This window comes from Podospora anserina, chromosome 6 (assembly GCF_000226545.1).
Source record: "Podospora anserina S mat+ genomic DNA chromosome 6, supercontig 2".
NCBI lineage: Eukaryota > Fungi > Ascomycota > Sordariomycetes > Sordariales > Podosporaceae > Podospora > Podospora anserina.
Genome location: NW_001914857.1, coordinates 2,308,505 through 2,331,931, shown reverse-complemented (window position 1 = coordinate 2,331,931; position 23,427 = coordinate 2,308,505). Strand labels below are relative to the sequence as shown.

General features: G+C 49.8%; 5 protein-coding genes across 5 annotated transcripts, besides 10 other annotated features; 2 read left to right on the top strand and 3 right to left on the bottom strand.

Annotated features, from left to right (window-relative positions):
• Position 1: 1 nt before the first annotated feature.
• Positions 2 to 744: a repeat region (transposon discoglosse copie 3).
• Positions 745 to 877: 133 nt separating this feature from the next.
• Positions 878 to 923: a long terminal repeat.
• Positions 878 to 1,468: a repeat region (transposon pelobate copie 15).
• Positions 1,469 to 1,658: 190 nt separating this feature from the next.
• Positions 1,659 to 1,973: a long terminal repeat (LTR rana).
• Positions 1,974 to 2,001: 28 nt separating this feature from the next.
• Positions 2,002 to 2,474: a long terminal repeat (LTR crapaud).
• Position 2,475: 1 nt separating this feature from the next.
• Positions 2,476 to 2,665: a long terminal repeat (LTR rana).
• Positions 2,666 to 2,669: 4 nt separating this feature from the next.
• Positions 2,670 to 3,847: a repeat region (transposon pelobate copie 15).
• Positions 3,848 to 4,108: 261 nt separating this feature from the next.
• On the bottom strand, positions 4,109 to 5,396 carry PODANS_6_10 (uncharacterized protein; the record flags this gene model as incomplete). The annotated part of the gene is made up of 3 exons (XM_001910488.1): positions 4,109 to 4,234; positions 4,300 to 4,767; positions 4,818 to 5,396. 3 exons carry the CDS (start codon positions 5,394 to 5,396, stop codon positions 4,109 to 4,111), a joined length of 1,173 nt encoding a protein of 390 aa, XP_001910523.1.
• A 1,840-nt stretch (positions 5,397 to 7,236) lies between these two features.
• Positions 7,237 to 9,023: a repeat region (rgion duplique sur le chromosome 5).
• PODANS_6_20 (uncharacterized protein) lies at positions 7,636 to 9,065 on the top strand (the record flags this gene model as incomplete). The annotated part of the gene is made up of 4 exons (XM_001910487.1): positions 7,636 to 7,813; positions 7,883 to 8,214; positions 8,280 to 8,407; positions 8,462 to 9,065. 4 exons carry the CDS (start codon positions 7,636 to 7,638, stop codon positions 9,063 to 9,065), a joined length of 1,242 nt encoding a protein of 413 aa, XP_001910522.1.
• A 2,640-nt stretch (positions 9,066 to 11,705) lies between these two features.
• Positions 11,706 to 11,794, top strand: a tRNA (tRNA-Phe).
• Positions 11,795 to 13,148: 1,354 nt separating this feature from the next.
• Positions 13,149 to 14,141, bottom strand: PODANS_6_30 (uncharacterized protein; the record flags this gene model as incomplete). The annotated part of the gene is made up of 1 exon (XM_001910486.1): positions 13,149 to 14,141. One exon carries the CDS (start codon positions 14,139 to 14,141, stop codon positions 13,149 to 13,151), a length of 993 nt encoding a protein of 330 aa, XP_001910521.1.
• A 3,111-nt stretch (positions 14,142 to 17,252) lies between these two features.
• On the top strand, positions 17,253 to 18,547 carry PODANS_6_40 (uncharacterized protein; the record flags this gene model as incomplete). The annotated part of the gene is made up of 3 exons (XM_001910485.1): positions 17,253 to 17,450; positions 17,519 to 18,105; positions 18,157 to 18,547. The coding sequence occupies 3 exons, from the start codon at positions 17,253 to 17,255 to the stop codon at positions 18,545 to 18,547; spliced, it is 1,176 nt and encodes a 391-aa protein (XP_001910520.1).
• Positions 17,395 to 19,782: a repeat region (rgion duplique sur le chromosome 6).
• Positions 19,783 to 20,207: 425 nt separating this feature from the next.
• On the bottom strand, positions 20,208 to 23,021 carry PODANS_6_50 (uncharacterized protein; the record flags this gene model as incomplete). Its single annotated transcript, XM_001910484.1, has 2 exons — positions 20,208 to 21,879; positions 21,925 to 23,021. The coding sequence occupies 2 exons, from the start codon at positions 23,019 to 23,021 to the stop codon at positions 20,208 to 20,210; spliced, it is 2,769 nt and encodes a 922-aa protein (XP_001910519.1).
• Between the last annotated feature and the right edge of the window lie 406 nt (positions 23,022 to 23,427).

Genomic DNA, 23,427 nt, shown 5'->3' with positions numbered 1-23,427 from the left:
AAATAGTAAGATAGCCTAACCTAAAGTATTTACACCTTAAATAATCGTAGCCCATTTACGATTACTAAGCTAAACCTATTTAGCTTTACTATAGCTATTAGAAATTATAATAATTATAATAGTAACGATAATGCTTATTCTGAACCTAATCTCGTCGAAGTTATAAATATTATTATTTATAATACTATATTTAGCCTTAGTATTCCGTACGAGGGTAAACTACTTACTAATAACCTTTAAATCCTTATATTTAGCCCTTTAATAATTATATTTATACGTAAAACGTATCCGAAGTTCTAACTAACGTTTAACAAAATTATAAGCCTATCGTATACTAATAGGAGGCGCGTCGCGTTCGTATAGTAATCGATTAACTATATTTTTTATCTACGAAAGCCGGGGATAAAATACGCATATAAATAGCTTAATTATATATTAAATAATTGTTTTTTCTTTTAAATCCGTAAGTTTACGTAAATTAATTAAAGTATTACGTCGTATAAGTATACCGGTAAATCGACGGCGAATAGTTCTATCGTTAACTTTATAGATCTTCGTTGCGGCTCGTTTACTTAGGTTTTTATTGTTTTTTATAGCTTTAGCGGCCAGAATTACTTTAGTTTCGTTAGAGGTAAAAAATATAGTTTTTAGTTTAAAAATGGAATGTTAAAGGTAGAGGGTTAGGTCGCGTCGAAAAGTACAGCGCTCGCTTATCTACGGCGCTCGCTTATTATACACGTTATATATTTTATAATTTGTATGTAGTGGGGGGGAGATGTGCTATTATCCAGCCATTTGTTGCGCTCGAAGCCTCCTATAGGTTAGCATTAAAAGGCTTTCCGTACTTAGTGTACTGGGGGTCTGCTCTATTCCACTATAGGTTGGATAATAAGGAAGTAGACTATATATAGATGTGGCTCAGGTAAGTTTGAACTACCTAAGCTATCTACCCACATTAAACCTTCCACAACCCTGGACCTCCGAAAACCCCCCGATATTAATATATACTTTATATTTTACTTATAAAGACCAAAAATAAAGCTTTTCTTTTACTTTTTTTTGCTTTAGGTACTTAACAATAGCTAAATATACCGAGGAGGAAATTAAAAATACCTAGAAAAATATTGCTATTAGTATAAATTAACGAAAAGCGTTTAATAAATATAGGATTTTACGTTTTACCCTAACGCACTATATTAATAGTATTTTATTAAAGAACTTTATTTATAAAAACTAATAGCGATTTTCTTACGGTTAAAAAAACTTTATTATTTAATAGATTTTCCGTTAAAAAAGTTTTAATTATATTCCTATTTATATTAATATAATAGCTTTAGCGGCTAGTTTACTAATTAAATAAAGCGATTTTAACCCCCTTAATAAGTATTAAGTATTATACTTTATTAATCGTTATCCCGATATTAAAATAAAGATTAAAAAGAAAATTAATTACGTTAGAGTTAACGAAATTACTATAAAGAATATTAATAAGTTTTTTAATTTATATTTTATTATTAATTAAATTAAGTTTAGGTATAAATATAATTATAATAAGATAAATATAATAAAAGGTTAAAGAGAAAACGGTTTAGTTATTAAGTTTTTAAAATAAAATAAGAAATCTATATATATTAAATAGAATAAAAGAAGGACCTAGATATTACAACCTGCACCGGGAGTAGATACAGACTGCAAGGTAGTATGCTAGAGGTAAATATAATAGGATAATCGAAGGTTATGACAAGCGTCTTAGATAAGGGGTTTACTGTTAATAATAGGTCGTTCTATAAAAAACTACTTAAGAGTAGATTATAGATAAATAAATTTAATTACTTACGTAAGGAATCAGATTCCTCGACACGGAGAGGCTAGGCGCTCCCTCCTATTTATGTGCAGCTATCTACATATATTTCTAAAATATTTTTATACCTTACTTAGTATACTCAGTGGTCTTGGCGGCTGAGCAGACTAAGCAATCTTTGTTACAGTTAACCTAACGGCAGGTCGCGCCACATGTGGGGCGCAGGTCGCCCCTAGCCAATCATTTAGGAAGTCAGGGAACAAGCCGATCAGGGCTAGGCAAAAGTGCTATAGCGCTAAGGCTCACGAGCAGTCTGCAGGATGCAAGATGCTAGGGATGATCAGAGGCATAGCACGACGAGCACAATGCAGATGCAATGTGCTAGGAGTGATCAGAGGTATAGCACGACGAGCACAATGCAGGATGCAATGTGCTAGGAGTAATCGGGCCCATAGCAGGGCGAGCACCTTACGGCCCCAAGGTCTATATATACGGAGGAACTGGCTAGTGTAGATAGATAGTTCCGCAGTATGCAATTCAAGCTTATATTCACGGTAGCTAGTGTTTATATTGAGACATCTTGTTGTGCACTGTTTAGCTGCACCGAACCAATTGTTAGAAGTTACCTTTAACCAGTATCCCTTTTAGAGGTTCTGTACAGGGGTTCGTCACAATCTTTTATAATCGATATACTTAGTGTGCTTAGTAGTCTTGGCCACTGATTAAACTAAACACCTCCTGATTAGTTACATAGGAACTTTATAGGTCTTTCCATCCCTGGCCCAATAATTGGCTGAGGTGTCCCAGCACCTCGGGAACCACCCAGTGGTTCCTTCACGGGGTTATTATACTTGGGGTGTAACACTAGACTACTATACTTAAATATATTTTATAAAACAGGAGAGTCCTTCCCCCCGAAATTATTTTTAAAAGTAAAAACCTTTAAAAATAATAGTTTAAAGATTAATTAAATAAGGATTAGTATATAGTTATATTAAAAAATAGTTAAATTAATAATAATCTTACCGTTAATTAGCTTAAAAAGGTTTTTATATTAAAAACTAAATTTAAAAATCTATTAAAATCCTATCTTTTTATTTATAATAATTATAGTTTATATATTACTAACGACTTTATAATCTGGTACTATAAAAATAATATTTACTTTCTTTTCCTACCCCCCTACTACTTTTACGTCCTTTAACCTTTTAATATTAATTACTTTTCTAGTATAAAGAAGGTATATAAAAAGCTTATAATTATAAACGACGCCCTTACTAACTATATACTTAATAGTAAAGTCGACTTAGTCCGGCTATATAACTTTACCCGTAAGTAAGGTTTTAGGAAAAAAAATATTATTAGCGGCTAGCGTGGGATAGGATTATGGCCTATACGTAGGCGCAAACCGCTCTTTTTAAGCTAGGTAGTAGTCCCTGTAGTGCCGTTAGATCTCTCTTTAAAAACACCTACTTTCCATACCGTGGGGGATTCCTAGGTGGCCAAGAAGGTCAGGGACCTACTTAAGAACTATACGCCGGCCGGAAAACGGCCTGCGGCAAGGACTCTTACTAGTACTATACTCACACTGAGATCTGAGGCATCTATCTACAAAGCTGATGCGGTAAGGCACCAACAGAACGCCTAGAAGGCCTAGGAAGCAAGAAAAGGCGTAAGTTGAATAGAGAAGACTCGAATTCCAAGTTTGTGAGACTCTGTGAACTGGAAGAGGCCCGCATTGAAGGGAGGGTGGTGGAGGAAGAAGTGGTAGCCAAGGAGGATGTGGAGCAGCCAGAGCCAGCCCAGCCTGTGCGGCGCAGCGCACGTCATCGGGTTCAAACCAGGCGCAAGCGAGAAGCAGATGCAATGTCTGACTCTGACAGTGATTGAGCTACATTTTGGTATAACTCCCATAGAAATTGACCCAATATTAGTCTTGTTGTGGCCAGTGTGATCATTCAGGGGTAATCTCAACAAGGTTGTGTGGCTGGTGTGGTGGTGGTGGACCAGATCCACATGTGGTCCATTTCCTGGTCATCCAACCTATTTGTTAGTCTGTTAGTTACCCTTTAAGTTCTTCATTCAAGCTCCTGTGCCATTTATTCTTTTAAGAGGAGCATGCCCAGTTCACTATATCGTGCTTTGGTTCAAAACTTCATTCCAGCTAGGTAACTCTTAATCTCTGAAAGACAAAGGCCACGCGTTTGATCAAAGAATACAAAAGACCAGATAAACGCCATCAAAGATCCCCTCATAACAACTCATAACAAATACAAAGAAGTTCACGCAAACCCCTTTAGCAAGCCCTCAAATAGTACTCCAATCCGTCTCCGTAATCCTCACAAACATATCCTCATGCAACTTAGTCAAATACGCCCTCTCCTTGACCGGGTTCTGCACATTGACAATCTGAAAGTCAAAGTGCCTCAGCAACTGTGAAGTAAACCTCGTAAGCAACCTCTCCTCACATCACCACATCACCACACCCATCAACTTACCTCAAAGAAAATCTTATTCAACTCCATCAGCGCCAAGTTCTTGCCTGCGCAAGTCCACCTCCCCGACCCAAACAGCATATCCAACGCCTTCAACATGTGTGCCTTCCTCTCCGGGTCCGCCTCCAGAAACCTCTCCGGTCTGAAGATATCCGCGTCCTCACCAAAGATCTCCTTATTGTGCGTCAACGAGAGGGCGTTATGTCCGATTTCCGTTCCTGCCGGAAGGTACATCCCGTTCACAGTATCGCCGCCCTTGGGGACGACCTTGTAGTGACCAAAGGTCAAGGGGGTGCCGATCCGGGAAGCTTCGGTGATGATGGCTTGGAGGTAGGGGAGCTTGAGGGCTTCTTCGTTGGTGATGGGGGAGGAGACTTTGCCTTGCTGCAGGGCTTCTTTGATCTCCCTCTTGAAGCGGCCGTAGGCTTGGGGGTTGGACATGAGGTAGAGGATGGTGGAGCGGATGGTTCCCTGGGATGTGTCAGTTGTATTTTCTCATGTTGGGTAGTGATATAACTAACCGCAGAAGTATCGGAGCCCGCCAAAATTACAAGGAGTGCCTCACCCTGGCATTCCATCTCTGACAGTCCGTTGCGAATGAAGCCGCTCATCATGTCCTTTTGCTTCAAATCCTTGTCGGTAAAATGCTCTCCAATGAGCTTGTTAACGTAGCCCATGACCACTCCCAACCCAGACTTATCGCCTGGCTGCGGTCCAAACCATCTCAAAAGCCCATAGCTTCCGCCAAAGAGGTACCTCAACGCAGGAAGCTCCATCATCAAGAACATCAACACCAACCTGTCGTCCATCGCCACACACCAACCAAGTACATCGATCCCCTCATCCAGATGGCCCCACGGGGTCCCAAAGAGCAGCTTGGAGATCACATCCAGTGTAAAGAACCGCGAGATCTTGGAAAAGTCCGTCTGCACCAACTCCCCGTTCCTAGAGACATACTTTCGCTTGATCAAATCCACAAGTCTCACCAGTTGGGCATCAACAACACTCTCCAACCCACCCTCTGCCTCCCTCCCGGCATAGGGCCCGGCAGTCTTGGACTTGATCGCGTCATGTTCGGGGGTGTCGATCAAAGTCCCCATATTGGTGGTGTCATGCTTGAACTTGCCCGCCGCGTACCAAGGGGATCGATCATACTTGCTCCTGGCACCGTTGGCCCTGCGGAAGATTTCGGGATCGCTGGTGACGACGGTGCCCGGGGCGGTCAAAACGAGGGGGCCATACTCGCGGAGGTTGATGTAGTTTTCTTTGACGCGGCCGGTGGCGATGGTGTAGACCTGCCAGATGTAGGAGAACTTGGCGACGAAGGGGCCGGGGAGGTGGCGGTAGCGGTACCAGGAGATGAAAGCGGTGGTGATGTACCAGACTGCGAAGGAGCCTGCTGCGAGGGTGAGGGCGGTGGTGGGGTCGAGGTCGAAGTTAAGGTTGATCAGGTCGTCGAAGAAGTCCATTTTGCTTTGATCCTGGGCCTGGATGAGAAAGGCTTGACAGGAGGGACTGGATCTTCAAGATAAACTCCACAGGCCAGGGTGAGTGGTCTTCTTGTACTCGAAGCTCACTGCCTTCTAGTTTCACATGGGTGCTGCTGCAACCCCCATCCCATACCGACCTCGCCACAAGGTCTGCCTTGCTGTAGCCAAGACGAGGAGAACATAGTCTTATCTCTCACCGGTTTCCTCGAGAGCTGCAGAAGATGCGAACCGACATGGCAATATCACCATATAGTTCCATGCATGTAAACTAGGTGTAACGTCGTACCAGAGAACCAACCGCGATTATGTAACGCTGCGGCTTCTCAGAGGCCCTCACGGTGTAGATCGTGAATAGAATCAAGGCCATAACTGCGCCACTACTTCGAATTAGGAAACCCGTGCGCGGGGGAGTTGTTCAAAGGATACACAAGCTCACCCCGCTGCCGCCCTGTACCCTTAAAGCACATGTTGTTGCATATCGTGTAAGCGTGATTCATGTCGGGGACTCGCGAGGATGGGGTGGAATACGACTTCATTTTCCCCGGGTTGCTTGATATGTGGACCGGCAGTTGACTCTGCATTCGCTGTAGACGTGGGATGGCGGGGTACCTAGGCAGAGATAGGCGTTTTGCGACTCGCTGCCTTGAATTGGCCAGACAGAGATGCTTTCCAAGGAGGGTCTAACGGGATGTGAAGAAAGGACAACCAAGTGCTGAACCGCATTTGCATTTCTCGATCAATAATTGCCTGTCTGCAGCATGTCAGCATGCTAGTTAGTATCACGCCACTCACCAATCGTCCCTGGCCAATCGCTCATAATGAATCACAATGACGGGAGGTCGTCGAAATATCTATTTATCAGCAGTGTTTCACAACATTGGTTTTGCGAGCCTCAAACACACAAAGCCGTCATCATACCCGTTTGCACAAGTTCGTTGCATGAGTACAATTATATTCTACCCACTGGCCCGCATAAATCTCACCAACATGCCTCTCGGCAGGGGATAAGACAACCCCCGCCAAACTCCGTCGGCATGCATATGCACCACCCGGGCCGCGTCATCAGCAGCAAGGATAAGACAAACGCTGTTTCGACAGCGGGAGGAGATCTTAGCTAACCATTATAAAGGCCTCTACCCCACAACTTCAGCGATGATCTGATCTCTCTGTCCAGGCCCGAAGTTACCAACTGCCTACTGCAGAGCGATAATCCGCCAAGATAACAGGGTCTTGGTGTCCCAGTCCCCGCAGTGATGCCACATCACACCTCTTGTGAGGCACGACACTAACACGACTCCAGCTTGAAGGTCTTGGAGCTTGGTACCTATAGATAGCGACATAGAAGCCACAATCCCATTCCCTGCTCTCATGCTCTTCGCCTCTCCGCATGTCTACCTCCACCAAAATGGACCTCCTCCTCTTTCCTAGCGATGGCTCCAACCCTCCCCCTCTTGTCCTCCCCTGCCTCCTTGCCTCATTCACAGGCTTGCTCTCCCACGCCTGCTGATTCATCCATGGCTTTCACGACACCTCCGCCCTTCGCATCATCCTCTTCCACCTCACCTCGTACCTCCTCCTCACCGTCTACGCAACAGCCCGCCTTTCCCTCCTCCCAGGTTTACTCCTCTCCACCACCCTATTCCTCTCCTACCTCGCCGCCCTCTTCACCTCCATCATCATCTACCGCCTCTTCTTCCACCCCCTACGCCACATCCCTGGTCCATTTTTGGCCAAGATAACCAAGCTCACGAGCCTGTACGCAGCTCGCAACGGCCAAAAGCACCTCGAGCAAGCGGCCCTGTTTGAAAAATACGGCAACTTTGTGCGCGTAGCCCCTAACGAAGTCTTTATGTGTTCGGTCGAAGGGATCAGAAAGATCCACATGAGAGACAGCGGATGCAGGAAGCTGAATGCCGGAGTCTATGATGTTATCCATTTCGAGGGGGAGTATAACCTCGACTCCATTATGACGAGGGAAGAACACGCGCCTCGGAGAAAGGTGTGGGAGCGGGCGTTTTCTACCAAGGGTGAGTACAAAGCGTAGTAGTAGATCATTGCGGGGGAGAGCATGTGTACTGATAGAATTTGTCTTTTAGCGTTGGCGATCCACGAGCCGAAAACACGAGAGGTCTGCCATACCTGGTTGGCAAAGGTTGCGAGCTTCAATGGTAAACCGATTGACACTTCGTTGTTTTCGCTCTTGATCCCTTTTGATCACATGGGAAAGGTTGGGTTTTCGCACCAGTTCCGATCGATTGAAGCCGGAAAGGAACACAGGATGCTACACTTGTTAGAGAGCATGTTTGGAAAGATTGGACAAATGGGAGAATTGACGTGGCTACTTAGCATTGCCCAGAATCTGAAGCTGAGCAAGACAGCCGCCGAGTTTGACCAGTTGACAATGTTGATGGCTGATAGGAGGGCCGCGGTAAGTTAGGACTGTGATACTGTTGGTCTGAAGATGAACAAAGCTGACACAAGACCGAAAAACAGGCGGAAGACAACAACAAGGGCGACATCCTGCAGCACTTCCTGGACGACATGAGATCCGAAAAGCCAATTGCCTTTACCAACAAAATCATCTTGTACTCGGACGCGGCTTTGGTCCTGACCGGAGCGACGTAGGTCTTTTTTTCTCAGAAGATATTCTCGGTGACTGATCTCCATCATTGCAGTGATACCATCGGCGCCGTCCTCGCCCACCTGTTCTACCAGCTCGCCAACCACGCCCACTACCAAGACCTCCTCCACGTCCAACTTCAAAAGGCCTACGGCAAAACCATCCCAGACGAATTCACCAACCAAGACCTCTCCAAAATCCCCCTCCTCGACGCCCTCATCAACGAAACAATGCGTGTCGACAACCCGATCGCCAGCAACGGCCCCAGACGGACACCCCCCGAAGGCATCACGGTCGATGGCGTCCACATCTCCGGGGGCGTGGCGGTCCGGGTCCCGGCGTACGCCCTCCACCGCAGCGAACAGTTCTACGCCGAGCCAGCTCAGTTTAGGCCGGAAAGGTGGCTGGACGACAACAAAGAGTATGTCAAAAATGCCGAGGCGTTCATCCCCTTTATTGTCGGTCCGAATAACTGTGTCGGCAAGAGGATGGCCATGAGCGTCCTTCGGCTTGTGATGGCGTACACGGTGTATAACTATACTTGGGAGAAGGCGCCGGGGGAGGATGGGAAGAGGATCCGAACGGAGTCGAAGGACAATTTGATTTTGAAGGCTGGGCCTTTTGAGGCGGTGTTTTTGCCGCGTTGTGGTTCTCGGTGATGAGCTCGTAGGTGTGGTTGTGGGGTGGCAGGTGATGTAGACCTAGATGGAAGAGGACAATTTTCAGGGCCTGTGACTGGTCAATTATGGCCCTACATGTATCTACATTTCAATACAGTTGGTGGTTTGAACATTGTCAACCTCATGGATGTCGAGCAATGGATAAGTTGTTGGGCCCTCTGGAGCAGACAGGGCAGGAACCACCGGCCGACCTGGAAGAGGAGTGACTTGTGTCTGGTTGATGGAAATTGGTGTGAAGCGGGCTCATCTGTGGGGTTAATGAGTTGGTTCTGTAGGACTTGAAGGGTGTAGTAATACGTTTTGTACAAGATCTCTCGATGTTTTACCCCCTTGGCACCTCGAGTCCTAGTTTCACTTCCTGCGCTAAGCCGTCGAGTAGTATGTTCTTGACAACATGTAGAGCAATGTAAGAACTCGAGCGCCGTGATACTCCCCCCTACACCGCAGGCAACGCCCGAGGCCGAGGTAACGCCTCTAGGCGAGATCAACATAGCCTCTGGATTGTCGATATATTTCTTCAATTTCCATCCTCATGACGTTGGTGTCAAGCCTTTTCATCTTCTTCTGGGAAACGCTCTGTATTTTCACGGCTGTCGGCCGACCATTTGTGGGCTCGCGACGGATACACATGCCCCAGCTGAGGAGGCCTTGTTGGTTGCTCAACTAGCTTACACAAGCTCTCCGAGATTCATTGCAATGTCTGATGCTGCGGCTCGAGAGCACTGGTATAGCTACGGACAGGGTTTAACTTGTCACCACCTGCTCTGCCGTCCATCTAAGGTCAGGACAAGAATATTTGTCAACAATCATCTAGGGGCAGCAACAAATCAAATTTGACAAGTGATGCCTGCCATTTAACAGGTAATAGTATTACTGGAAAATGACATTGCTGGCGCGACAGTCGGTGTATTCCCGCCGTCAATTTTCGGTCGCAAATCCTTGTTTAGACTTGTAGGAGGAGTTCCGAAGCCTCGGAGGGCTACTCTGGTCGTCTCTAGGTGTGGTAGTAGCAGCGGCGAGGCGACACTAGCGACCGCGCTAGACGATTTGTAGTGGGACATGATGGCCTTCGGCATTGTAGGCAACGGTACACCCGCCACAACAACATAAGCCTGGAAAAACTCGTGCTCGAACGCACTGAACACCCCGGTGGTTTCATCCAACTCTTTATACAACCCCGTTTTCTTGTCAGAGGCCAGCGCTTGGCCCCTTTGCGTAGCCTTGCCGACCAGCTTGTCAGCCAGGGAATGCGGTTTTGCCTTGGGGGCCTTGTCCTCTGGGAGGTGGCTGGGTATCCAGTGCAGGGTGATGTTGATCTTGGTTAACACGGCCAGCTCCTACGCTGCTGTGTTGGTCTTGTTCAGGACGAGCGACCAAAGCCGGGACAAGACTGGGCTGGCATGCGGGTGCTTGCCTGAGGCGATTAGCTTCAGCACACCCTGGCCGTCGGTGAAAACTTGTAAGCTGGCTCTTTTCGGGAGAGGACGGTTGAGTGCGGCCGGGCGCAGCTGCTGGAGCGCGTGGGTGAGAGCCTAGAGGACCGCGATTGCTTCAGCTAGGTGGTTGTGCAGGACGGATATGGACCATCCGCAGGCGTGTACCTCGCCATGGCCAGCATCACCGGGGCAGAATTCTTTGAATACGATGGCGTAGCCGCCACGCTTTGATTGGTCCTTGGGGTCGGGGCAGGAAGAACATGCCGCTGGTCTCTTGTTTGCTGAGCCGTCGCTGAAGTAAACCAGGTTTATGTCTCCCAGAGAGGAAGGTTTGTTCCAGGAATGTTGTGCGGTGCGGATCGGGAGGAGAGGGGATGTGCGATTACCCTCGATTACGACGGTGCATGTTATCTCTACCGTAGATATTGTCGCGAGTAACATAAAGGCCGAATGAATTGTTTGGGGGTTGCTTTTCTGTGTTCCACACCCCAAACAAGATACCTCAGGGGCACTGTGAGCTATCATTAAGCCCCCATCAACAATCTTTTAGGGCCTGTTGCTGTCTCCAAAGACCTGAAAACTAGCTTTTAATGTCGTTTGAACTACCTTACAACACCTTTTCACTGTTTTGAAGGCCTTTATATCGCATTTCAACACTTGTGTTCTATCCTTTGGCTTTATTCACGTTGTGCAGTGCTGTTTATTTGAGTTGTGTTAAGGACAGGTCTTAAGTTTCTCATGAAGGTGTGGGACCCTCGGTTGATGATATGTTGAGAGGTGTCAGCGGCAATAACATTCGCATCATGAAACTGAAATGTTGCCAGTACCATTCAACTGGTAGATAAGCCTCCCCCACACAGAAGAAATGGCACTGTAGACTATCATTCAACCCCTATTAAACCTGCTACATAGCTATTATCATGATGTGAGACCAATTCATGATCTTACAAAGTGAACTTGATCATCATTTCCAATTAGCTGGCTTTTCACGAGTAGGTATACTTGACAGCCTTCGTATATTCCATAGAACCCATTGCAATCTCATTGTTCAAAACAATTTACTTCCACATGTTTGTTCACCAATATTTACCTACTGTTGTTTATTTACCATGTGGTGTGACATGTACAGTCAACAGCCACTGCTATTCAGACCAAGAGACTGGTTGTTGAGCCATCCAAGTTTGCGGGTTTAGCTCAGTTGGGAGAGCTTCAGACTGAAGTCCACTTCAATCATTAATCTGAAGGTCATGTGTTCGATCCACATAAACCACACATTCTTTTGCACTTTTTGTGGAATTATCTGCATCAAATGACGATTCGGCAGAGCTCCCACGGCCAAAATCGACTGGGAATTGACTTGATATCACCACATTGCCACATAAAGTTGTTCTTTTTTGCAATCCCCAACAAATAAGAAAGCTCCGACTTGTGTGCAACAGTGACAGTGACGGGAGTACGTGAGTACTACATCAGCGCACCAATGGTCAGGTCAATTGCCTTCATCGCAGGTTCGTTGGTGAGGCCTTTTGCTATTACCTGAAGGTGAAAATCCTTCGTGGTGTGAAGGACTTTTAGACAAATGCTTAGTTCTGCGCTATTTAGACGACAGATATGCTTGTCTCAAGTCTCAAGTCTTAGAGGCCGTTGACAACCCGAACATGAAGGAAGGCATTTAATTTTCCGAGTGGTGAAACTACCTACACTAAAAAGAGGTGGTTTGGATGCCAAGCATCACCAAACCTTCTTTGTGAACTCGGGGCACACGGCAGACTCCAACATGGAAGATACCTCACCCACGATCCATCGAAGAAAATTTTGTGGTCATGTCAAAATCTCGATATCGGTCAAAAAGGGATGTTGCCTCACCTCTTTTGGGCTTCTTGCATCGGGGAAGAAACCATTTCCAGTCTCATTGTCCCAAACCATAACAGTCTCACTCGGTAAACAACAGGCAATACCACACTGACGGAAGAGCGTTTCACTCAGGCTCATTGCCTCCTCCTGTATCAGTTGCGTTGTAGTAGTGATTGTTCCCCCTGTGTCTTAACAAATTCTTCAGTCAATAAACAACTCGGATTTTTTTGAAGGGGGCATTGAGGTGTGATTCGTGAATGATACACGCCAAGGAGACCAAGCGAGCACAGACACAAGTAATTTCCGAAGCATCACGCACACCTCCCCGATGCAGACAATTGATACCAAGATATCCCTGTTCTGTTGACTTTGGTTGTTGCTACCCATCCACTTTGTGGTCCATCTGAAGTGTGGTTCGCCGCAAAAATATCGTGATCCATTTCTGCGCAGACATGTGGTGCATGTGAGAAAAAAGGAAGTGAGGTCTGATTTAAAAAAAGGTTGGGCCCACAGTGCTGCAGAGTGCAGCGATTGCTGGTCAACCATCTTATCTCGTCCATGACGCTAGTCTACAGTCGGAATGGTCTGTCTGGTACAAGCTCAAACTTGGCATCAGATATCGAAAAGGCTCAAAATTAGGGACCAAAAACAATCGCGATTCCAAACACCCCGATCACGACCACCAAGTTCAAATCCATGTCCAATTGCAAAGGTACACTGTTTAACTATTATTATATAAAAAAGCCCCACTCTTCACGCCTCCATTCTGTGGCTACAACTCCATAGGGTAGCCCTCATTGCTCCACTGCTGGGCGCTTCCGTCAAAGAACTTCACATTGTCGAATCCAAGCATTCTCGTGAGCACCCAGTAAAGCCCCGAGGCGTATCCACCAACGCCGCAGCTCACAATGATCTCACCGTATGAACGAGAAGCGCCATAGCCGATTTGCTGGCGGAGCAGGGCGAGAAGTTCAAAGGTGCTCTTGAAGCTTCCATCCGGGTTCCAGACCTTCTGTGTGGGGAGGTTCTTGGCCGAAGGGATGTGGCCGGGTCTCTGAGCCCACTCTTCGAGGACAGAGCCGTTGTAGACAGCCTGGTCACGGCCGTCGAGGATGAAGATGCCCTGTCTGTTCTTGTTGATCTTGGAGGCGACGTAGTTGATGTCGACGAGGAAGCTCCTGTCAGGAGAGGAGATGAAGGTCTTGGGAACAGGGACGGGAACCTCGGTGGTGCTGGGAAGAGACTCGGAGGTCCAGGCAGGGAATCCACCATCCAGGATAGCAACACGGCCCGTGGAGAGACCGGCAAACTTGAGGGTCAGGGCCACACGGGGCCCGGCAGCCTGAGGGAAGGCGGGAACACCGACGCCGTTGACGAGAACGATCTTGGTGGCGGTGGATGGGGAGTTTCCCACGCCGATGGAGCCGAGGAAGGCGGCGAGGTCATTGTACTCTGGGAGCTCGAGAAGGAGATCGCCGGGGCCCATCTGAGACCAGGCGGAGATGGGCTCAAAGGGAGCGCTGATACTGCCGGGGATGTGGGAAACGGCATACTCTTCAGCGGACCGGAGGTCAATGACCACCATGTCGAGGTGCTGCTTGCATCTGTTGAGCCACCATGGCGAAACGATATCACCAAAGAAGAGGCATGCAAGGGGAGTGATGGCACGGTCTTCGATTTTTTGGGCGTTGCTCGAGAGAGCCGCGGCCGAGACAGAGGGGAGGAGGCCGGCAATGGCCGGAAGGAGAGCCAGAGAAGGCAGCATGATGGTTGTAACCCGGGGGGCTAATAATGAGGAAAAATACGCGTACGGAAGCGACCGAGTGTGCGGAGAGAGCTGCAGCTGGGGGAGAAATGAGTGACTGAAGCTGGAAGCGACTGCTGCAACAAGATGAGAAGGTTGAAGGGGGTGGATGTCCAGTGCTATTTAACCTGCCCGGTCACCGTCCGCTGCCGAGCCCCAGTTCCACGTGGTAGTCGAGGATGTTCGCCGGAAAGGAGAGGAGACGGGTCTCGTCAGGTCCCCGGATATGGTGACGCCGGCGAGCAGAATCCAATAGCACCCCGGGCTATTCCTCTTTCCTCCAGGCAACGTTGCAATGCAACTCGCCGATGACAAAGACTTTTGGGATATATCGTCTTGTCCAGTCCTCGTCATTTGGTTTAAGAAACAATGGACAAGACTTGGAAAAGGTCAAAGACTTTGACAGACATGGAATAACCCCCTCTTAGCGGCTCGACCACCTGCGCCAACGATATGATGGCCTGCAGACATCATTAAAATTTCCGCTGCAGCTGCATTGCCGACAGCACCACGCATGCTGTTGGCGAACGCAGTGAGCTGCACTGCGACCCTGAAGAACTTCGCTTTGACCAGCTGTACCCCGCCCACTGCTCACCTCGGCAGTCTTGGAAGTGACCTCGACGAGGAAAATGAGGTTAGATTGTGCTAATTACCTAGTGCTATAATGACACAACAGACCCGGTCCGAAATACCCAGGGCATGGCGAAGAGGAACGTGGTGCTGGCTATCTTTCACCACCAAAACAAACGCAACGATATCAAACGCGAATGAAGACCAGGAGAAGATTGGGTGAGTGGAGAATAGTATACCAATGTGACCTCGAGCATTGTTGGTACGGGATGTGGGTGACATCAGAAATGGAATGCATGAATATTATTTCTTATCCGCACTCATCCTGCCATTGCCTGCCCCGAGTTTTGTCTGCCACTCTGCCTCGACTCAACCCCAGTCCGAGCGGCAATCAACAAAAGCAATTCACGTCCCGGGGGCTTGTTGCCAGGAAGAAGGGAGGCCTTCTGGATCTTTTCAGTTCTTTTTCAGCTTCCCCAGCCTTTCTTTAGTATCTGATGACGCTGATTGGCGGGGAATGACCGTGGCTGGAAAAGAAAGAGGGGTCCGTTGCGGCTGCAGGGTTAGTGTTAGCCTAGACTGTGGGGTGAAGGATCAGTGGCAGGGTTCAGAATCTGAACTTTCGCGGAATTTCCCATCCCATGTCCTTGCTTGACCGAGCTGACGATAAAAGGGACCAGCAACTCTGCATGTGTCAAGGCTTCTGAGAGGAAGGCTGCACGAGGCCAGCAACAAACTGCGTCCCTTCTCTTTATCTGAGGGCAGCACCATAAGGTACCTTAGCTTGCCACTTCGCAGCCTTCTCGCCCAGCCCTCGGCTGGTTGCCCTCTTTGGAAACATCATGCCATCAGCTATCCAAATGGAGACACGCCAGGGGCTTCCACGGGCACTTGCTCGGATCCCGGGTTACGGCAGAACAGACCGAGGTAGCTTGGCAGGAGCTATCTGTTTCTAACACGCGTTGCTAAAAGTCTTGTCTGTTTTGCCTTGTGAGCGTGATGGAAACAAAACGTCGTCCGAACTCCTGAACGATAGGCTAAAATCGTAGTTGAACGGATACCGTGGAGCATATGGAGAGAAGCCCTTGCCAACGCCGTTATCGCATCGGCATGCGGATCTCCAGCGTCCTCCACGCAATCCCACGTGTGTCGGAGCTTTGTATGGACTGGGTTGACTGTGCAGCTTGCCATTTGCCATTGGCCTCTGTTAGCAAGGACGCAAATGGAAAGGGGTTAAAGTACACAACTTCCAAAAGGGTAAGGAGGAAAAGGGGGCGCCCTGCCTCTGCCAGCATCACTTCAATGTGTGACTGACACTTCTTCACTCATGTTGTATTCTCTGCAGTCGGCCGGATGCAGCAATCATGTTATTCGGGGCTCTTCATGCAAGCAAGGTGAAGAGATTGCTTCTTATCCTTAGTGCTGTCCATTGGCGGATTGACCGTTGAGATCGAGGTCCTGATTTTAGCCTGCCGACACTGCGCACGGTGTTTGCCCCCGTCGTGTAAGAGAGACGACCGAGCGTGAAGTCGTACGATCCGTATCCCTGCTCCGCAGTGCCCTGTCGTGTAAGAGAAGCGGGGTGATTCCGCTGATAACATCCGATGAAATTAGCTGGGACATCTGCAGCAGCAGAGCCCTCTCCATCGGGACCTCATAAAGATCTGTTCGCCCTGCCACACAACCACCGCCAAGCCTTGATGGGACCTGCCAAAGTACCGAGCCCTGTCCATTGTTCACCTTCCATGTCACTGGGTGCGGATAAAGTGAAGAGCATGAGAGGCCATTTCCGTTTATACTTTGTGCAATGGAGAAGCAACGGCGGACGATGGCGATAATGGTGGGGATAGAGTGGTTCTGAAAAGCCCTTTACTCGGGTTAAGCACTGAGCGATTGACCGTGCGTTGGGATGTTGGTCGGTAATGGCAGCTCAAGTTGTTTTAGCGTTGTGTGCCACATGCTGACGGCCTGTCCGTGCTTCCCTTCAGAGATGCTCATGCTGCGGTTCTGAGTCGAAGAATCTCATGATGATCCACTGTCAGTCTTCAGCTCTGCCCGTGGCCCACCGCTGGGCTCCCTGCAGGCCGGGTTCGGTTTTCGGGTGCCTTGCATATGTTGCGTCGAGCAGGACCCCCAACGTCCATCACACCGGTCAGACGTTCAGAGAAACACATCGCTGCTACCCTGGCGTGTAAGCGAGTCCCATGGTTGCGTTTGACGCTCCCCAAGTGCCTTTTTTCCAGTGGCGGTTGACCTACCCGTGATAGGGCCTCTGGTTCGCCCTCTTGAACGGTCCCGAGGTTTTGATAAAGATCACCCTGCCGCTCCCCAACTTTCCTGGATCCCCCGTCCCCGTCCGTACCGTCTGTCTGGATCTTCCTCACGGTCAGGCCTGGTCTTGATCGACCAGCAGAGCACCCATCTTGGGTCGACAACACCTTTCGATTCCCACACCTTTTCTTCTTGTGACGAAGACGACGAGGACGACCATCCTTCGACAACATGTCTGCCACTGAAGCTTCTCCCCCTTTCGTGGAGCCCTATCCTGGGTATGCGGCCGAAAATAAGGGCCCAACCATCCTAGGCGTCACGTCGGCCATGACGTTGCTGGGCATCGTGTTTGTGGCGGCAAGAGTGTACAGCAGAGTGATCTCGATGGGCAAGATCTACCTCGACGACTACATCACTCTCTTTTCCATTGTAAGTTGATGTCGAACGAAGCAAGCCACGCTTGGATGGACTGGAAGCTGACCCGGGGCCCCCGTTAGACTCTCTGTGTTATATATGTTGGACTGGCTGGTGCCGCCATTTCGCATGGTGGTGGTAGACATCTTGATACCCTGAGCCCTGAAGATGTCAAAAAAGCCCTCTATTACACCGTCATCTCGTTCGTACCTGGCGTGTCGTCCTTTACGATCCCCAAGTTTGCCGTGGTGGTTTTGCTGCGCAAGATCTTGAACCCGGGCCGGGCGCACCGCATGGTCATGTGGGTGGTTTCGGTCATCTATGGTCTCCTCGCCATTGGCATGCTCGTCATCAACTTTGCCCAGTGCACCCCAGCTCGTGCGCAGTGGTTGGACGCCCCAGGCAAATGCTGGGACCGTCAGATCACGGTCGACTATGCCATGGCCCTCGGAATTTATTCGGTTCTTTTCGACTTTTATCTCGCCATCTATCCCACCGTCGTTCTTTTCCAGCTGCAGCTCAACTGGAGGAAGAAGCTGGCTCTTTCGTCGTCGTTGGGCTTCGGATACTGTGCCGGTGTCATCACTTGCTACAAGTGCTACACGTTGAGTGGCCTCCTCGAGGTCGTGGACTTTACGTATACCGTCGACGATGTGGTTCTCTGGACAAAGTAAGCAACTTGACGGAACATGTGGACGGACAATGCTAACCTGGCAAACAGTATCGAAGCAAACTGCGTCATCATTGGCGCCTGCATTCCCTGCCTCTACCCCCTCATCAGGAAGCTATTCGGCAACTCTGCTCTCGGGGGCACCTCTGGTCCAACGGGCGGCAACTCCAAATCAGGGGGTGGGTACCGTGGAAACACTGGACGCACCAACACTGTCGTCACCATCGGATCTTATGCTAAGAACAAGGGACGCTCGCGCAGCAAGTCCATCTCGCAGCTGGACACCATCAACGACATGGATGCCGACAGCAAATACATCATCCTCGAGGAGCGCTCGTTCCACTGCAGCACCGCCGAGCTGACGGAACCGGATGCCGTGGCGGCGAATGTGCAAAATGAGCACAGGAAGCCCGAGCGGGTAGCAAAACCAGACGGATGGTGATTTGGAGACGCGAAGGCGAAGCGGAAGCCAAAACAACAACAAAAAAAGGGGGGGGGGGGTCACCTCAATGGTGCGAGTGTTATACTCGATGTCTGTCGTTCAAAAAACGTGTATTATGTATTATGTATATGCCATTGCCGACTTGTGTTTTCTTATGATACCCCGGAGATAGCAGTATAAAGACGCAAGTAATGTATTTGAACAGTCAATGGGTTCTGACGCGACGCTTGAGAATTTGTCATGCTGCAGGTACCCGGCACAGTGCGGTGATGTCGTCCGAGTCCAGTCCGTTTTCCAGACCTTCCATTAGCTGCCTGGAAATCGGACCAACATCTCCTCCAATCCTTCTTTTGTCTCATGCCATCACAAACATTATCGGCTCGAACCGGGCCGTTGAATTTTGAGCATTTTCGACTTGCCTTGTGCTTATCATCGGTGCATACTGCATGGCCCATGTCTCCCCGCAACGCCAACGGCGAAGCGCAACGTCTGGCTTGGCAGCTCCGACGTCCCTCGTTGACCTTCCCGATCTGACTCCGAACCGTGCTGCCATACTTCCTGCCCCATCCCGACACCAGCATGCCATAGCAACAACACGCAAAAATACCCGGGAAAAAAGATGATCGCCATGTCGTGACCAGCGCGGGGAAGGTGCCATGAGACGGCACACTGTACACCCGACCTGCCCTGGGCGTGCTCCGGGACGGACGCCCACAAATAAAAGGCGTCCTGGCCTGCCCGTGTCGCCTTGTTCTCGTCTCGTTGGTCCCTGTCGGCAGCATCGTTATTCTCTAGACCAACGGTATCATGAAGTTCCTCCAGACCGCCGCCGCCATCACGGCGTTGGCCTCGGCCGTGGCCGCCAATGCCGGGCCCGGCAAGCAGAAGCCCTTGATCAGCTCCAAGAAGCTCCAGTCCGAAATCACCACCAAGGGGTACGTACCCATCTACTAGAGCAATTATCTAGCCCCCCAGAGTGGAGACTAACGCTTAGCATCTCTGCAGTCTCATGTCCAATCTAAAACGGCTGAACACGATTGCGTTCGCGAACGGTGGCAACCGCGCTTTCGGTCTTCCTGGCTACGCCGCCTCGGTCGATTTCGTGTGGTCGCAAATCTCCAAGGTCAAGGGCGCCAAGGCGTGGAAGTAAGATTTCCCGGCCCTCTTCAACTTTGTCGAGTCCATCTCCCTCAAGGTTGACGGCGAGGACATCTACGTCTATGGCTTGACCTACTTTCGGATGTAGGACGGAGTCGTTGCAGAAGAGCTTCCACATTGGTTGTCTTGCCCGTCTCTGCGTTGTCCATGGCAGACACGCAGACCTGTGAGCCCAGTCGTGTCCGGGCGAGATGGAGGTGGGACCTTTCGATGCCAAGACCATCGCTCGCAGGGTCTTGCCCCCATCTGCGTCATGGCAGCGTTGGCTTGGCGACCAACAGACCCACAAATACCCACTTTACTTGGCCGTCTGGGAATAGCTTCAAAGTTTAACTTGGCTTCCCAGATTTCGCCATCTTTGTCAGGCAAGCACGTAATATATTTTTATGGAAAAGACTACCAAACTCAGACAGCCAAGAATTACATTCCATATGTGTTACGAAAGATAAGACCACAGAAATTTGACTTGGCTGGCAACCCGACTTGAAAATCATCGAGACCCTCAGATTTTTGGTTCGTGGACGATGGGCACATGGACAGATGTGGGAGTGGCCTGCTCCTGAAAGACTGTCGAGGACTGCTGCTGCTGTACGGGCTGGCTGGAGAGTGTCTTTCGCACATCATTGTCAAGGAACGGCCGAACCAGCCCGAGGCGAAGCCGGCCAAGCCCTTCCATGCGATCCGCACTCTGAGAAGGGATTCTCAAGACAGTTTCCCTGTACAGAGTTCCGGTCGTGATATCAAAGGAACAGGCAATGGCACGCTTCATGCCGCCTTCGCTGCCACCGAGTACCAGAACCGTGGGAGGACGGACAGCATAAAACAGTGTGACGGTCATGTTGTAGGTGTCGACAAGCGTGAACACCTTCATCTGGCCCATTTTGCTGCGGCTCATGTCCTGACAGGAAGCCACGGTCGGATGGTAGCTACAATACCGCCCGCCACTGGCGTTGCTTGAGCAGTGCGAACAGGGGCTGGTAGGGTCTGTCGATTCGACATGATACGTGTCAATGTTCCCGTCGAGACTGAGAACCGGCACCGCATTCTGGATACCAGTTCCAGGGTCGATGGCGTCTTGGTACTTGAACTTGACCGACCGCTCCCGAGTGACTCTGCCCTGGGTGTGTCGAGAAAGAGGAGAACCCCATGTGCTCCACTGAAGACGAGCATGACTACCTCTGGTACCAAACAGCTTCTCTTCAATCGCCTCGATGGGAACATAGCCTTCAATTCCAAAGAAGCACGGCTCCACTTCCCAAAGCTTTCCAGAGTAAATGTGCCAGAGGAAATAGGGGGCCGGCAGAATGAAGAAGAGAAGAGTGATGATCGTGATAGCAAGACCCGCTTGGTAGGCTGGGTTGGTAGGCGCTGGGTAGTAATACATGGAGTTCGGCATCGGAGGCGGCGGTTGAAACAGGGCTGCAAGGATGACGCCGATAAAAAATACCAAAGGGGACCAGACGAGGAAGTAGATGAAGAATTCACGCTTCGCCGTCAGCTTCCGCAGCGTTCGAACCCGCGTGAACTCTGACCACTGAATCTGGGCGCCCTTGGCATCGTCTATCACCACCGTGTCATTTTCGCCAATGGCGCAGATCTGCGTGTTTGGGTACACATCCCACAAGCTAGCCTTGTACTGGTCTGTCATGAGCTCCCAGTTCTGCCCGGGAAAGTCGGGCAAAAGACAGATCAGACGCTCCATGAGACGATCACTGTCCTGAGGCAGAGACAAACGAGCAAAGGCCTGGAAGGAAGTGTCGGTGCTGTCGATGGGAGGCCGGATACGCAAGAGACCCATGAGGACGTAAACACGGTCGCCTGGATGCATCGCACGGAAATGGCGGCTCATCAAGCACTCTAGAGCAATCTTGACGAGCTCGAGACGGCTGAGGTGAAGGTTGCCGTAGTGCTCGATCAGCTGGCGCGAGTTCAAGGCGTCTGCCCATGCATAGGTTGGGAAAAGGGCTTTGGGTATCTTGGTGAATTCGTATGGCTTCATGGAAGGTCGAGTGCCGCAGTGCCAGACGGTGACTGTCTCACCCTTGCTGAGAACGATCTCTGGTAAAGTCCAGACTCGTTCACCCCACACACGGAGTGCGTTGGGAACCCAGGGTCTTTGCAAGTTACCAACCACAACGGCCACATGCTGTGCGGTTCGAATAATATCGCTGATACTGTAGGTCTAGGTACGCAAAGTCAGTCAGACATATACATCCAGCACAATGACTGGGAGTATCGAGCTTACATCTTGGTTGGCAAGGAGCTCCTTCTCTTCTCCGTCCACATTAACCACTCTTCCAAGGTGGTCTACCATTTTCGTCGGCGGCATACAGTTTGCAGAGCACCAAAAGGCCTTGGGGTGCTGACGTAGATCCTGCTTCTCAGGCTCGAGCCCAAAGTACTTGACAGACGCCTTCACGCCCACGGAGAGAAGAGCGTCGAGGTCGCCCTCGTTGTTGCGGGGCAGCCCGGACTCGTTGTCCCTCGACTTGAGCTCATAGTGTGCCGAAGACCAGGCAATCATGATGAATGGGGTGATGTCATTGTCAGGCACCGGGCGTGTTTCAAACGAGAACAACTTGCGGCCATCAGGAAGCTCTGTCTGCACCAGGTAGTTGAGGAACCTTGGCCGAAAAGTCCGGTATGACGAGAGTGCCGCCGTGGTATTCCAGGAAGTGTACCTGTAGAGCAACTGAGCGACTTGGTGCCGATTCTCCAGCATGTTGCGGGCCAGGCGAGGATACTTTAGGCCGCGGTACATCAGCGGCAGATATTTGGTAGGATCCTTTCCTTCAACGGGGCCTGAGGGGTCATACACCGTCCACGACATGAGAAAGATTGCCACAGACGGGATCCACATTCCAATGACAATGCACCAATCTTCAAAGGTGAACTTGGATCTGTGACCCCTCCTCTCGGCCGGTATAAACCGAAAGGGGAGGTTGCCTACCCGCAAGAGAAACGGTGTCACATTTCGAATAGGCGTTCGCTTCCAGGTGCAATTGGGGTCGACAGAGCCAAGGAGACAAATGGAAGAAGGTGCTTGGACATAAAGTTTCTCAATCTTTCCGGTGAATGGGTCGATGTAGCATTCGAACGGCTGGTTGTACACCTTTTCCCTTCCCAAACCATCTGTGACGAAAAACGGTGTCGAGTCGGCATACTCGAGGTTGGGGCGAAAGTACAGGTGAGGTCCACCAAACCAACGCCAGGAAAAGCCCCCTTTGAAGAAGGCAGCCCACCAACTGGACACATCCTGGTATGGGTTAGGATGGGAGCTCGCCCCTGAGCCCGTAGAAAGAGGTTTTTCTGACATGGCGGTACCCGGTGTGTCTAGAAGCAAAAGAGTCTTCGTCGCGACTTGGGCTTGGAGTTGTTGGTAAAAGCCGGACGTGCTGCAGTATTGCCTGTCTGAATTAGAATGATATCTATAGGTAGTGTGAAAGTTGACTCACTGTTGGCAGGGAGAGCTCCTGATCCTGGTGTGTTTGCAACTGGTCGGGGGGCGGGAGGATATTGGGGAGGGCGTGAGACGCTCTGGGAACTCGAATGAACTTGAGCTGGAGGGACAGCCTCGTTCATCAAAGTCAGGAACCCGTTGATCCGATCACGATCGGGCTGGATGTCTGCACCGTGATAGTCTACCTGGCGTCCAGTGGATGCCATGAGTTGAGTAAGCCTGGGAAGAGTGACAAGGAGAAAAGAACAAAGGCAACAGATTT